This window comes from Panthera onca, chromosome B1, assembly GCF_046562875.1.
Source record: "Panthera onca isolate mPanOnc1 chromosome B1, mPanOnc1 haplotype 2, whole genome shotgun sequence".
NCBI classification, from domain to species: Eukaryota; Metazoa; Chordata; class Mammalia; order Carnivora; family Felidae; genus Panthera; species Panthera onca.
The window spans coordinates 34,273,209-34,289,334 of NC_138342.1; the positions used below are offsets into that span (position 1 = coordinate 34,273,209).

Consider the following 16,126-nt stretch of genomic DNA (forward strand, 5'->3'; position numbering starts at 1 on the left):
AATAGATAGGACTCTGATAAGCAAGTGCACAGCTTTGGTTCACATGCCATGTAAAAATCTAGAATCTGGCTTACTGATTCTGACACGTGCACAGAAAGCAGTGTTCTACAAGTGGTCAGGAGTCCATGGATGAGACCGTATTTCACGACACTACAAAACTGGGGTTTACTCAGGTGCAAGGCACCTCTGCAGAACACCCATACACTGAATTAATATTTACTAAACATTCATTTATATTTAAGGTTCTCTGGAAATCAGAGATTGTAATCTGGTGATTGAAAGATCTTAAAAATCCTACAGTCAGGTTGTGCCAAAGTTCTAGTCCATATGGTAGGCCAAGATGACAAAGGAGGATTCTGCCTGTTTCAAATATATGGAAAACCTGAATAACATATACCTAACACCTTATTTTACAAAGAAAAACGTCAAAATCACGAGAAGTAAATCCCTGGGCCAGAACTGAAGATGGAACTCAGTCAGTAGAGAACATTAACACTTGAACACTTGGAAGGCTATCAGAGTACAGTATGGCCTCAATGTCTAAGATTCTGATAATCTACAAAGAAAGGGGCACACAGACCACAGGACCCATGAACCTGGCCAGACAAAGCTGAGCTACCTGCTCTATTCTGGCAGTCACAAAGGGCTGCCCCTCAGTAAAACAACGTCTAGAAAATATTCATTTCCCACCCCTTAAGCTTTGCAAGGAAGCTTTTGTTTGGGAGAAGGAAGGAAGGAAGGAAGGAAGGAAGCAAAAAAAAAAAATTTACTTTTCTTAATGTTTGTTTATTTTGAGAGAGTGAGTATGCATGTGCACACATGAGTGGGGGCGGGACAGAGAGAGAGAGAGAGAGAGAGAGAGAGAGAGAGAGAGAGAGAGAATCCCAAGCAGGCTCCATGCTCTCAGTGCACAGCCTGATGTGGGGCTCGATCTCACAAACCCTGAGATCATGACCTGAGCCTGTAATCAAGAGTTGGACACTCAACTGACTGAGCTACCCAGGCACCCCAACAAACAACATTTTTAAAGCCTCACCAATATCAAGTCAAAATCCCAAGACTACTCTTATAGGGAGGTATGGTATCCAAACATATAACATTCATGTAGCTTCAGGTTCCCTGTCCCAAAAAATAATACAAAGACTGGTCCAGAAGCAATGATACCAATGAAGCACGAACTGAAGCAAATGAAAAAAATGCCCTGAGTCTCCACATTCCTATTCACATTGGACTCCCATGGCAAATGACCCCCCATCTGACTGGCCCTCACAAAGTTTAAGACTAAACAAGAAAAAGAGAGATGGCCAACGCAAATGGCACAATCTGCGTCCAAGAGCTAAAAATAGTGGAAAGTCTGAAAGAGGCTTTGTATTGAAACAACTGCAGAATACAAAAACCAGATAGCATGAAAGGACAGCAGGTGAATTTGAAAAAATCTACTAGAAATTGCAAGACTGAAGGAAGGAAGGAAGGAAACGAGATATACACACACACACGCACACACAGACACACGCACTACGTATTATGTATATAGTGTACATGCACAAAAACACACATGCCTACAAGCAAGTTCAAGTTCCATACACTGAAAACAATTCTGTTAGGGGCATCTGGGTGGCTCAGCAGGTTAAGCTTCCGACTCTTGGTTTCAGCTCAGGTCATGACCCCACAGTTCATGAGATTGAGCCCCACAACGGGCTGTGTGCTGACAGTGTGGACAGCCTGCTTGAGGTTCTGTCTCCCTCTCTCTCTGCCCCTCCCACAATCATGCACACACGCACACATGCTCTGTCTCTCAAAATAAATAAACTTAAAAAAAGAGAACAATTCTGTTTATAACATCAAACAAGAATAAAATACTTAAAAATACATTTACTAAAGTAGAAATCTTGTACACTGAAAACTATAAAACATCACTGAAAGAAATTAAGGGAGGCCTAAATAAACGAAAGATATCCACGTACATGTATTTGGAAGGCAATACTATGAAGGCAGCAATATATCTCAAAATGCTCTAAAAATTAAATGCAGTCCCTATTAAAGAAGTCATCTGGCTTCTTTGCAGAAATTATAAAACTTATCTCAATAAGGGAAAGAACAGTCTTTTGATAAACAGTCCTGGGACAACTAGATATGCACATACAGCAGAATGAACTGAACCACTGCTTGAGAACACATTAACTCAGATGAATCAAACACCCAAATGTAAGCACTAAAATTATAAGTTATTAGGAAAAAAATAGGACCAAATCTTCAATACCTTGGATTAGGCAATATTTATCAGATATGACATCAAAAATATAAACAACAAAAAACATAAACTTAACTGCATCAAAATTTAAAACTTTTTGCTTTGAAGGACAATATCAAGCAAGTAAAAATACAAGTATTTTTCTCCTATTTCTGAATAGGAGAAAATTTTTATAGTAACTAGAATATATAAAGGGTATCGTAACCAGAATATATAAAGAAGAAAAGGATAAATAACCCAATTTAAAAATGAACAAAGGAGGGGCACCTGGGTCACTCAGTCGGTTAAGCGACCAACTCTTGATTTGCGTTCAGGTCACAATCTCGCATATTATTATGAGTTTGAGCCCTGTGTCGGGCTCTGCATGCTGACAGTGTGGAGCCTGATTGGGATTCTCTCTCTTTCCTTCTTTCTCTGCCTCTCCCCCGCTCGCTCGCTCACTCTCTCTCTCTCTCAAAACACGTAAACTTAAAAAAAAATGTTTTTAAATGAACAAAGGATTTGAAAAGATGTTCAACATCATCAAATCATTAGGAAAATGCAAATCAAACCCAGAATAACATACTACTTCACAACCACTAGGACAGCTATAATCAAAAAGACAATAAAAAGTAATGTAAGGATGCCAAAAAAAGGGAACCCTCTCACATTACTGGTGGGATTGTAAAAGGGTCCACCTACTTTATAAAACTAAAAATTTCTCAAAAGGTTAAAACAGAGTTACCATATGACCCAGCAATTCTGCTCTCATGTATATACCCAAGGGAAACGGAAACATTTGTCCACTCAAAAACTTGTACGTGAATGTTCATGGCAACATTATTTAGAATACCAAAAAGTAGGAACAACCCAAATGTCCATAAAGGGATGAATAGAAAAACCAAATACGGGACACCTGGGTGGCTCAGTCAGTTGCGCATCATCTGACTTTGGTTCAGGTCATGATCTCGTGGTTCATGAGCTCAAGCCCCAGCTGTGCTCAGCCTGTCAGCATAGAGCCTGCTTCAGATCCTCGGTCCCCCGCTCTCCTCCCCTGCTTGTGCTCTCTCTTTTTTAGAAAACAAAGAAAAACCAATGTGGTATATCTGTACGACGGAATATTATTCGACAACAAAAAAGAATGAAGTGCTGGGAAGTACTACAACATGGATGAAACTTGAAAACATTATGCTGGAGACACAGTAGCTCCGTGGTTTCTGAGGGGGAAGGGTGGGCAATTGTGGTAGTAACTCCTGATGGGCTCAGGATTTCCTTTCAGAGTGGTGAAAGTGTCCTGGAATTAGACAGTGGTGATGGTCACGCGTCTTTGTGAATATACTAAATGCTACTGAATTTTGTAATTTAAAGGGGTGAGTTCTGTAGAGTGTGAATTATATCTCGGTTAAGGGGAAAAACTCAACGGGCCAATTCAATAAGATCAGACACAGCCAAAGAACGAATTCGTGAACTGGAAGGTAGTTTGGGTGGAAGCTGTAGAGAGTCCGCTAACAAGCAGGGTTTACTCCAACAGGATTTGGAGATTTGCCAGCAGAACAGTGTCTTGGGTTTGGCATCTCTCTATATCCTTCCTTGTACTAAACCTTGCCTCTTACTCCTGTCAGGTGACAGCACTCCGACTTTGACAAGAGTACCTGGCACAGCAATTCAGAGAGGAGTTGCTTGAGAGGAAACTAAGAATTCTCTAAGTGGATGCAGTAACTTCCCACACAAACACATGTGTGTGTTAAGTTCATACAAGAGCAAATAGTTGGTAGTAAATAGAAAAGGGAAAAGCACAACATGGCAAGAGAGAAGGAAGGTGTAGCAACCTGAATAATGCTGTCCCCTCCCCTTCAAAGATACTTACATCCTGATCCCCAGAGGCTGTGAAGTGACCTGATGTGGGCAAAATGGATTCTGCAGATGTGATGGGACTAAGTCTCCAAAGGAGGAGAGATTCTGGATATTTTGGGGGGCACTAAATGTAATTATAACTGTCTTTATAGGAGGAAGCAGAGTCAGATTTAACTACAGAAGGGGAGAAGGTGATGCAAGCCGAGACTAGAGCGATCCACTTTGCAGACGGAGACAGGGGCCCCAAGACAAGAACACAGGAACTCCCAGAAGCTGAAAAAGTCAAAGCTACAGATTCTCCCCGAGAGAGAGGCTCCAAGTGGAATCAGCCCGGCTGACACCTGGGCAGCTCAGTAAGACCCCTTTCAGACGTCAGGTCTCCAAAATGGTAAGAGAATAAAACTGTGTTGTTTTAAGCCACTACGCAGTACTTTATTACAGCAGCAACAGAAAACATACAGGAGGTAGGAGGGAGAACAGGAAGATTTGGTAATTCAGCCTGACAGAGATAAAAGAAACTGACCCTAAAAACATACAAGGGCATTTAGAGCTGTTTCCCATCTTGCAAAGGAGGAAACTAAGGAGATATGGGTGAGAAGGATAATGAGTCAGGCGGGTGCAAAACAGTGTGGGCTGTCACGTATAGAAAGAAGCTACCCGAGTACAACCAAAGCTAGAGAACCGAGTGTGTTACAAAACAGGATTCAGAAAAATTTGTAATGTGCAAGGAGTTTCCACCCCCCATCAATGCTAAGTAAGTTTTCAAGTAAGTACTTATTTATTCATTCATTCAATGTATATTTATTGAGCACTTACTATATGTCAGGCCCTGTACTTAATCACATTCATAATGGTTACTCAAAACTTTTCCTATCAGAAGCACACTAGGAAGTGGATGCTATCACACTGTCTCAGCTAACTAGATAAACCAAAACATTATCTTGTGAAAGCATTTTTATTTTTATCACTGCTATTATGTAGTAAAGTGGATTACCTTTACTTATTTGAATGTGATCACTCTCCTTTAAAAGCTCTTTGTCTTGGCCTATTTGCATACATTTTAAGCAGTTAAAATCCAAGTTTAAATAATACTTCACTACCCATTCATTTTCTGAATTCTACGTTTGGAATTCATTTGCTCTGATTTTGACTTGGTTCTCCCTATGGCCAAACGTCACTCACTGTTCTTTCTCGAAAATAAATATAATTGAATTTTTCAACTAGAGATTGCCTAAATATCATCCAGTCCAACTCCTCAATTTACAGATGTCATAAATAAGACTCAGTTGGTTATTTTTTTTAATTTTTTTAAAAATTATTTATTTTCAGAGAGAGACAGCATGAGCAGGGGAGGGAGGGAGGGAGGGAGGGAGGGAGGGAGGGAGAGAGAGAGAGAGAGAGAGAGAGAGAGAATCCCAAGCAGACGCACACTGTCAGCACAGAGCCCAAAGTGGGGCTTGAATCCATGAACCATGAGAACATGATCTGAGCCGAAATCAAGAGTCTGATGCTCAATGCACTGCACTGAGCCACCCAGATACTCCAAGACTCGGCTGGTTCTAATAACTTGTCCGTGCCTTTAGCTCTACTTGGCAGGCCCAGGTCTGGACTCAGGCCTCCTGTCTCCCTATCCAGGGCTCCGCAGCAATCACAGGCTGTTTGCTATCAAACACAGAGTTCTAAGTGCAGGGACTCTCCTATTTTAATTAAACTCCTCAGGCTATTGCCATATGAAAACCCTGGCAACTTGTCTTTTTAAAGAACTAGACATTTAACTTAAAACCAATAGAGGGGCGCCTGGGTGGCTCAGTCGGTTAAGCATCCGACTTCGGCTGAGGTCATGATCTCACTGTTCCCAAGTTTGAGCCCCAACATCGGGCTCTGTGCTGACAGCTCAGACCCTGGAGCCTGTTTCAGATTCTGTGTCTCCCTCTCTGTCTCTGCCCCCATCTCTCTCTCAAAAATAAACATTAAAAAATAAAAAAAAAAAAAAATAACACAATACAAACCACACACAATGAAAACAAGTTACATTATCTGCACAAAAAGAAGTTGAGTTTTTTTACATTTGCATCACACATATTTCATGCAGCTGATTTTCGACTACTGAACAGATAAAAAAAAGTTAAGCCTCAATATGAGGGGAAAAAAAAGAAAATGCAAACTATAACAATAAGGATAGCATTTTTAACCTATCATATCAGAAAGTGTTTTTTATCTTTGCGTTTCCAGAATAGGAAGAAATGTTCAGTCTTCACACAAGGGCAATGGAATGGAAATAGATACAACTTCTCCAGAGGGCAGTTCGGGTGTGCATAGCAATGTCTTTATAATGTGCAAACAACCTTTTAACTCAGCGGTTTCACCTATGGCCATTTCTTAAGGAGAAAAATAGAGTTACGAGTGATGATTAATCCAGAAGGACATCAAGAGATTGGAAATACCCTAAATGCTCAACAGTGGGTGATTGGTAATCACGATATACCCGTGCAATGTAATAATGTGTTAGATTGTTAAAAATCACATACTAAAAGAAGATTTAATGTCAGAAATTTGCATGATGAATTAGTGACAAAAAGCACATCGTAACATAAGATATGTTGTATGATCACAATAATGTTTAATCTAAAGGTACCAATGCACCAAGACCATAAAAAACACATCCAAAATGTTAAGGATGGGTTTTTTTCTTTGTGCTTTTCAGTATTTATACATTTTCTAAGATAAATGGATCTTTTTTCCTCCCATCAGACAGAGGAAGAATTTAATCAGCGTTATTTTTAAAATCTTGTTCCTTTAGGGGCACCTGAGCAACCGACTTTGGCTCAGGTCATGATCTGTTTGTGAGTTCGAGCCCCGTGTTGGGCTCTGTACTGACAGCTCAGAGCCTGGAGCCTGCTTTGGATTCTGTGTCTCCCTCCCTCTCTGTCCCTCCCCCACTCATGTTCTGTCTCTCGCTGTCTCAGAAATAAATATTAAAAAAATAAAAAAATAATAATAAAAAAAATAAAATCTTGTTCCTTTAACATTCCCCAATTCCAATATCCCCCTCACTGTTCAGGGAATCTTACTACTAAAACTATGAGACTCCCCAAGGACTCCTCAGCTGTGATCACCAGCATCTGGACAATCCTGCAGGACTTCCTCCCACACCAGGAAAACCGATTAAAACCAGAGCAGAAAGCCCCTCTTTTGGGTGACTGCGTCATTTCCTGCCTGTCCTGGGCACTGAAACCCACTTGACTATTAATGATCTTGAGCACTGCTCTCAGACTTCTGGACTCAACGCAAATTCTGAAAGTTTCCTCACACCCCAGCTGAGTTCAGAAACTCTGCTCCTTCCCACTCCCCCACCACCAATTCTGTCCAAGGATGCTTTCCACTAGCATGTGATCTCTTAGGCCAGTGCTTTCCAAACTGGGAGCTGAGACCCATTAATGGTTATTGAAAATCGATGTAACAGGTCCTAACCAGCCCTTTTTTAACCATGGTAAAAGTTGTTCTTTAACGTCAAGCAGCCTCCTTGCATTCAACTGTTTTTACTTCCTCCCTCTGGAATACCACACAGATAGTCTACCGCTGGCCACAGCTGGTTTTAAGCTGCCAGGAAAGTAAACGTACTAGTCTAGAAAGATATTTATGACACTTTGTTGAGTAAACACCATGGACGACATTATCCCATTTCTGTAAATAATCAGAAAATAAATATATCGAGAGAGAATATTTGACTTACAGAAGGGTATTCAACAAAGGCATAAAATGGTTAATCTCTTGGTATGTGGAGGTGTAAGAGCTTATTTTCTCTTTATTTTTAATTTTTTCTATATTAAACATGTATTACTTGTATGATTTAAAAGTGTTATTACCATTATGGTATTTATTACTATTACTCTTTCTACACGAAGTGCTCTCTTAAGGCCTCTGTGTCATTTGTGGCTCCCGAGTTTAATTGGGTAAAAGAGGAGACAGAGACAGATGTCGGCATTCTTTGATGCTAAATCTTGTAGGTCTTTAAGACCTGTATTTACCAAAAGCCCTGGTGTGGAGAACTTGCGAGTGGATACCACCTAAATAAATGATCACCAGGTCACTAGACAACCCCAGCGTAGGAGAGAATACAGATGGGGACAAGGTCAGGCGGGGTGGGGTGGAGGGGATAAAACCCAGGCTCAAACTGCAACTCTGCTCTGACAAGTTACTTTTCTGTTTCAAGCGTCAGTTTTCTTATCTGTGAAATGGGGATAACACAATGAATCTTTACAAACCAATGCCTTTCATGGCACCTGGGTGGCTCAGTCGGTTAAGCATCCAACTCTTGATTTTGGCCGAGGTCATGATCTCAGGGTTCATGAGATTGAGCCTCATGTCAGGCTCTGCGCTGATAGTGTGGAGCCTGCTTGGATTTCTCTCTCTCTCTCTCTTTCTCCCTCTCTCTCTCTCTCTCTCTCTCTGCTCCTCCCCTGCTCTCTCTCTCTCAAAATAAATAAACTTAAAAAACAAAACAAAACGAAGCCTTTCATTAATGACACCAAGGAAATCAAGAAGGGAAGGCCAAAAGAAACGGTTGTGTGTGCCTGTCACTGTTTAAACGTTTGAAACAGAAATTTCTTAAGTGCAGAAAAGGAGGAAACAGCTACCCTCTGAGAGAGGGAAAGGAAGGTGGAAGCAGAGCCAGGGGTAGGTGAGCAGCACATGTTGAAGCTACGGACTGCCCTGGAGGCAAGCTCTGCCCAGAGCTCTGGAAAATGCTTACGGGGGCTTCCTGCAGACAATTATCAGATCGCATCCCAAACCCAAAGTGATGCTACAATTATCTAAGGATCTGCCATAGATAAAGCACTGTCCTCACAGGCAGAGAAGACGAGGGAAGTGGAAAAAGAGTTTAGTGTCAAAGTTCAGACCAAGTATATAAAGATTCCAAAATATAAAGAGCCATTTGGGACATAAGCTTCAGGAGGGACATTTAAAAGCTACCTGGGCACATGCTACTACTATCTGGGAAACCAGGGAAGCTTGCTGGGAATGAGGGCAATTCTGCTACACCCTAAAGCCACAGTAGAGTTGCAGCAGGTGGTCAAAAGATGGATCTGAATTCCAGAGAGGGAACGGCACAGGGACCCAAAGGCACCAGTATGTCTCGGTGGGAGGAGCCCACTGAGGCTAGTGTAAGATATCTGCTGAGGAGTAATACTACCAACAAAAACTATTATTAGCCATGAGTCAGGGGTACTAAAATAAGGGGCAGCGAAAGAAAATGTGGAGGACTCAAATGTCAGGGTGACCTTCTAGACGAGTGGGGATGCACGAAACATTCTCCACAGGGATGCCACTAGGTGAATCTGGCTGGATGTATGAGTCCAATTTGCAGGGAGAGGGACTGCAGGCCAGAGGTCAGGAGACTATGGCCACAGTCCAGATCCTGACAGCTACAGCTGGCGCAGCTGAAGGCACGCAGGAGAATGGCTAGGTGCGAACACACAAAAAAACAAGGATGCAATCTTATTAGCCAGTCCCAGGATAGTTTTCAAACTCTAGTCTCAACACAAGCACTAATATCTGCATGAAAAGAGTGGGAAGATCACCTCTAGCTATTGACTTCTTATTCTGGTGTTCAATGGATACCACGCCCCATTCCACCAAAGAACAGCATCCTATCCTGAAAGAAGACAGTGCTGAAAGGGAAAATGATGATCCTAAGACAGAAACATTGAAAATCTAAAACTCCAATTTGCCGTATGAGCCTCAAAAATTGTTCAGAGCACAGCACTGTATACTATCAACCCTAGACTCATGGTTCTGACCACACTTAAGGACAAAATTATAAACTCTACAGAGAATTTCTTTTCCCTTGAAATATTTTCTCTCCTCCAGGGAACATTGTGGCCCTGTTCAGACCTAGTACCGGTCCAGAAACCCCAGGTCATCTTAATTTTCTTGCCTCAGGTGACAGGAGACAGAGCAGCTGAGGGTAATGTTTCCTACCACTAAGAGGGGCCACTAAAGAATGTCAGCTGGAGGTTTCAACAAGCAAATCTTATTTCATAATCAGGAGAAGGGAGATACAAGAGGGGAGAAAGGGGAGAACGGAAAGCACACCACATAAAATAAATGATGGTTTTTTAATATACGGAACTAAGGGTGCAACAACACTATTAAGGAGACGAAAGGCACGAAAGGGTGAGAACTACATTCTAGTTCCAAGGAACCATCTGTGTGCCCACCACAAAATGCAGCCACTCATCTTCGTTCCCACCCGGAAAAAAGCACCATGCACAGCAGAGGCCTCTGGGAAAGGCTAGCACATCCCTGGCATCCAGGAAGGGTAAAACAAGGACGTTTTTCTCCTAGAGAGTTCTTCCTAAGTCAAGTGAAGAAGAAATGCGTCCTTTCAACTACTCAACAGCCCAGTCTGCTGTGAAGCTCAAAGCCCCCTCGGAAAGCTCCAAAGACGTGTGGTGAATCACTCACGAAGACAGTGAACGATGAGCTGGTCCACATACATAATTTTCTAAGTAAATTTACTTCTTCCACCCTGAGAACCCTGACAACGTTCAAACTTTTAACCATTTTGAAAGATGAATTTCTTCAAAATATATTAGATCGAACCACATAAAATTAGCATTTTTGTAGGACAAAACTGGTCAAAAAATAACAAATTCATATGTTTCAATCATAGTACATGGCTTCCAACTTCTTTCACAGCAGGAATAGGCAAATTTTTTCTCAACAGGACAGATCGCAGATAGTTTAGGCTCTGAGGGCCAAGAGGCAAAGTAGATTATGTAGGTGCTTACATACCCATTTAAAAATATAAAAACAATTGTCAGGTCCTACAAAAACAGGTGTAGGCTGGATTTGGCCCATGGGCTAGTTTGCTGACCTCTATCTTACAGTGTATGAGGGTAAATTTTTTCTGATGTTCACTATGAAAACTGCTAGTTTTAGGGTAACATAATAATGCTGTTGGAGGATACTAAAGTATACGTGTAAAAGCTGTTTATCCCCCCGCTGTGGGCTGTTATCGCTGGTGGTTGGTCTGAATCTCTGCTCTGTTGTCAGCTCTCCCTTCCTCCACTGCTTCTAACAACCTGGCTTATATTTTAGAAGCAATGGTCTGGGGGAGGGTTTGAGGGCAGTTCTAACTTTTCTATGAAGAAAAACATGGAGGTGTACAAGGAAATGGGACTTGATATGAGTAAACATTGAAAAGAATATGGGAGCAAAGGCACTGTGGGAAATTACCCCAAGCACACCCCTGATTTGAAGCCAAAATTCCAGAGGTCCAAAGGAAGCGACAAAAGCAAATAAATATGTAAACAGCTGGCCCAAACCTAAAAGTCTAAATGGGGCAAAAAATAAGTTTAAGACAAACTCTCCTTTATAGAAATAGGAGAGATTATTAAAGGGGCAATAATAATTTTTCTCCTAAATTAATCTGAGATAGAGACAAACAGGAAAAGGCCACAACAGTAGCCATTCCTGAAAGACTATAATTGGAAAAACAAGTTTTGTGAGACACTGAAAGTCATCGCTGAGGGAATCAGGAGTTTCCTCCTTTGGAGAATGCTAACAAATAAAGAGTCACGGGCTCTCTCCTTAACACGTATTCAACAACGCCATGCCCAGAGGACTTCTCTTCTGGGTCCGGGAATTTTTTTACTCAAAAGAATTGTAAAAAGCAGTGGGAAATGATTTTAATTTATGGCACTCCTACTGTTTCAAATGTTATATATTGTGATGAAAAGGAAAACTTAAAAAAAAAAACAACCCCTATCTATGAGCGGATGCATTGAAACAGAAGAGGGAGACTACTGCTGATACATACTTCTGGCTTTCTATGGCCACTGGATTAGAAAAAGCCTAATTTAAATAACATTTCCCATCATTCAATATTAAAAACGTACCCTAGAGCAACGCATCCTCCTGCATTTCTAAACACTCTCATTTAAATGTTACAAACCTTTACTGTAATAGTCTACAATGAAACTTAAAGGAAAAAAGAAGAGGGACCAATCCCATACGTACATGAGCTGCCTGGGTGACAGTGAGCCTCCGGGTACCGTCTGCCCATAGCGACCAGTCAGCACATTAGCAGGGGCCTCGGCAGTTTCCAAGTACTCAGGAAAGACTGAGATGGTTAGCTGTCATGAGGGATAGGGATGGGGGTGGGGGTGGGGGTGAGACAAAAAAAAAAAAAGTAGAAACAAAACAGATTTAGGATAATGACTGCATTTTTTTTCATTAAAATGCTAATGATGACCACAAATTTCCAGCTAACCACATTTATGAATTATTCATAGTCACATGCAAGATGAAGTCCCCCTGTCACTGCAGGCGCACACAGAGCCTACTGATGGTTAGCATGTGGCCCCTGTAATAAGTGTGACAGAAGTGCAGGTCACTGCAAGTCTATCCATCAGGGCTGGCCCTCCCTGGCCCTCTTCAGAAGACCAGGCAATCCCACCCACATTTTGTTGGTGTTCCCCTCAACTCTTCCTTAAAGTCAAGGAACAACTCTAGCCTGGTTCTTTGTTGTGACATCTGAACTAATATCCTGTAAAAACTCTAAAAGCTTGAGAGAAAAAAAGAAATCTGCTGTACTGGGTAGAGAAGACATCAGACTGATTTTTTAAGAAAACTTTCCATTGAAGTATTACATAAATATAGAAAGAGTACACATACCATTAAGTAAACAGCTCAATGAATTTTCCTAAACTGACACACCAGATCAAAACCTAGAACATTATCAGCACCCCAGAAGCCCCCTTCATGTCCCCTCCTGAAGTCAACTGAATGCAAAGATTATTTCTGCTCATTTTTGTAGACATCACATTGATTTGCTGTCATTATTAATTTCTCATTTAAAAAACATACACCGAACACTCCTATATGCCAGGCACTGAAATCCATAACCCTCTGATATTAGAAGAATATTAGAATTAGAGGAATAAAGACAAACCTAGTTACAGCAAGGTTGTAGGTAAGAGCATTGGGATGTTGGAGGCAATAGATGAAATGACAATAATGCTGTAGATAAAACAGCTGGGAAGGCTCTTTACTGAGAATGGGTTGACATGTAAATTGTTTGACAACCTAGATCTTGAAAATCTTGGTTTCTCACTCATGCTACCCTCCAAAATTGAAACAGCCCAACCCTGTTTTAAGGTAAATAAACACATACACCAGTGCATATCAGGACGGATGGAGCATCTGTGAGGCGAGCACATCGATAGTAGAACTTAGCAGTATGAAAAAGCATCTTGTAAGTAAAACATCCAGAAGAATGACCTTTGGCTTGGGGTGCCAACATTGCCAAAGGTTTACATAAGTTTCATTCAGTGAAACCAGTACCCACCATCTCACAAGGCTTCAGAAGATGCTTCAATTCAAAGACCCCTCCAAGCATGACCAGGTGAATAAAAATGAAGAGTCAGACATTTGAAAATAAAGACAAGGAAAGGGAGTACAGTTGGCCATGGCTCCTGCCTCTGAGATTGCCCAGCGCAATGCTTCTTCAGACAGCAGCAACGCCATCCCCCTCAGGCTCCTGTCCACTTTCCACTTCAGGTTCTGGCAAATTCAGAAGTGCGGGAAGTGACTTAGTTCTTGGAAAGCACTCCAATAAATACACAACAGCAAGGTTCATTAGAAAGTCTAATGCAACGGAAAACACCTTAAAAAGTAGATTTTATGTTTTGTAGGCAGATTTTGTGATTTCAAAAGCTGTGAGGCTTCCAGAGCTGGTCTATTCTGTTACCATGAACACCTCCAGGCCATCTTTGGAAGATGGCTGAATTTCAGAATTCTAGATAAACATGTCACTGTCATTAAGTCAGCCAGGATGGACATGGTTCCAAAGAGATCAGAAACCTAACTGGGCCATTCCTCTTTGCATCCCCAGGGCATAGGATTCATAGCAAACAGTCAACAAGTATGGAATAAATCGACAAGCCAGTACATAAGTCAAGAGCTCTCACAACTAAGAGGTAAAGAGGCTAATTAAATGGTGAGAACAGGAATAGTCTATTCCTTCTTTTCTCAACCTAATTGACTCAAAGCCAAGCTGCAAATCAGACTCAACTGCATTTACTCTCCTCCTCACAGAAAAAATCTTTATGAACTCATAAATGCATATAGTGTGGTAAGTAAGAGGATTCAGAAAAAATGAAATTATGAAAAACAGGATGCCTCATAAATGGGAAAATAGCTAGGTGCGAACATTTTGAGCATGCAAAGGAATAGAAATTGCCCACTTTACATCTGTCTGCCTTCTTTGTTACCCTTCTGTGTGAAGGACAGGACGTCATTACTCTAACAGCATGGTGCCTCTCCTCCCAGATGCTCATTCACACAGCAACCTACTCAGGTTCAACCCACTGGGGCAACAGATAGTAATGAGATAATCAAGTCTGGCTTCCTTGAAAATCCAGAAAATTCACTCACTACAGGTCTATGTTTTTGTCCCTAATATATATTTATATTATTCATCATTTCGCGTCTTTTACAACACATAAGCTCTGTGGTATCACTGACCCTACTGAACACATTTTACACATTATATGGCAGCACGCTCCGGTACTGTCTGGAAATAACTTTAATGATTAAATTTCCCAAAGCCAGGAAGCGTGGGTTGTTGCTGTTTTTTGTTTTGTTTTGTTTTGTTTGCTTGTTGTTGTTGTTGTTTTTTTAGTAGGTATTATGGGACATTTTTCTGACTGTAAAAAAAAAAAAAACTCAGTCCTAAAAACATCAAATCTGTTTCTGCCCATCTGATCAGCCAATACCCCAAGAAGGAAACAAATCTTTGAGACTACCATTCTTTTTCCTATTTTTAAGAATACTAAGAAACCAAGAGGAACAATGCACTATTCACTCGAATGCAGGCCATTGAGGGGAGGAGAGGGATATTTATGCCTGTCCACAAAATGTTTAGTGTGCAACTTTTTAATTACTATATTTATGGGACTATCCATAATATATTCACTAACACAAATGCTCTACAGGGCCATTTATCCTCAACAAATACATTAATGTTTCCCTCCTCTTCTACAAACCCTTATTATGCTGATGTGAGGCAAAAATGCCAAGAATTCTCCCCAAAATAAACATTTCATGTCAACAACCACTTGCTCCACTATCTCCCTTGTTAACTATTTTATGATATTGTAGCATCTCTACTTAAGTATTTGCTGCTATTGACCTAAAAGACAAATCTGTAAACAAAATGTTAAAAAAAAGACTTTGTTTTAATGAACCATTTTTTGAATAAGAAAGCTGGTGCAAGCTACTAAAAAAAATTGGTTATGCTCCTCACAAATATTCTATACCTCATTATAATTCTCTGCCTCACTATGCTGTTATAATACTATATAATTTCTGCTTTTTAGAAACCGCAAGGAGGAAGAAGATCTTGAGAATGATCAAGATTTTCATAACAGTTGAAGGACTGACTACCCATCTAAGTAATAAAATGGGTTTAGCTTCAACCGTACTGGATTAAATTTTTTTTCTAAAATGTAATGCCTTCTCGGAACATACAGAATATAATTAATCTTTGGTGACATGGGATCATCAATATGACTATCAATTATCTTGCTCCGTTGGAACATGAAAACACTGAACTAAAGGAGCTGGCTCAGGGGATACTGGGCAGAGGCTGAGTTTCTACGGCCATGACCAGAGCTGGCAGGATTGGAGTTCCTCCCAAAGCCAACAGGACACTCTGAGAATCAAAACTAAGATTGCGGAGTTTCAAACAGCAAGGAAAGTACAGGTATAAAAACACCCTGGAGAGCTAAAGGTGAAATCCAAGTTACAGATCCAGGTCTAGAACCAAGCAGAGTCAGGATCCTAGAGGAAGAAAAAAATCAATGGAATAGAGGGACAGGGTGCAATACTGGTTTTGTGCGCACTGCTGGTAAATGGAACACACCTGCCTATGAAGGCCAGTGGCGAGACAAGCTTCGGAGGCACAGAGGGCTGTCTGCTCTTCTACTCAAAGGCCGCTGACTGCTCTGCTCCAGGAGACACTTTGGCTGCCTT

At 41.0% G+C, this 16,126-nt stretch overlaps 1 protein-coding gene across 12 annotated transcripts in view; it reads right to left on the reverse strand.

Annotated features, from left to right (window-relative positions):
• Positions 1-16,126, reverse strand: part of APBB2 (amyloid beta precursor protein binding family B member 2) — a 381,485-nt gene that overhangs the window by 223,950 nt on the left and 141,409 nt on the right. For 11 of the 12 annotated variants that reach the window (XM_078446165.2, XM_078446164.2, XM_078446173.2 and 8 more), the window contains one exon: positions 12,110-12,225. The exons of the other annotated variant lie outside the window; for it this stretch is intronic. In XM_078446165.2, the coding sequence (XP_078302291.1) occupies positions 12,110-12,155 (46 nt within the window). In that variant the 5' untranslated portion in view covers positions 12,156-12,225. Of the gene's footprint in view, positions 1-12,109; positions 12,226-16,126 lie in introns of those variants that run through there. 12 annotated transcript variants of the gene reach the window in all.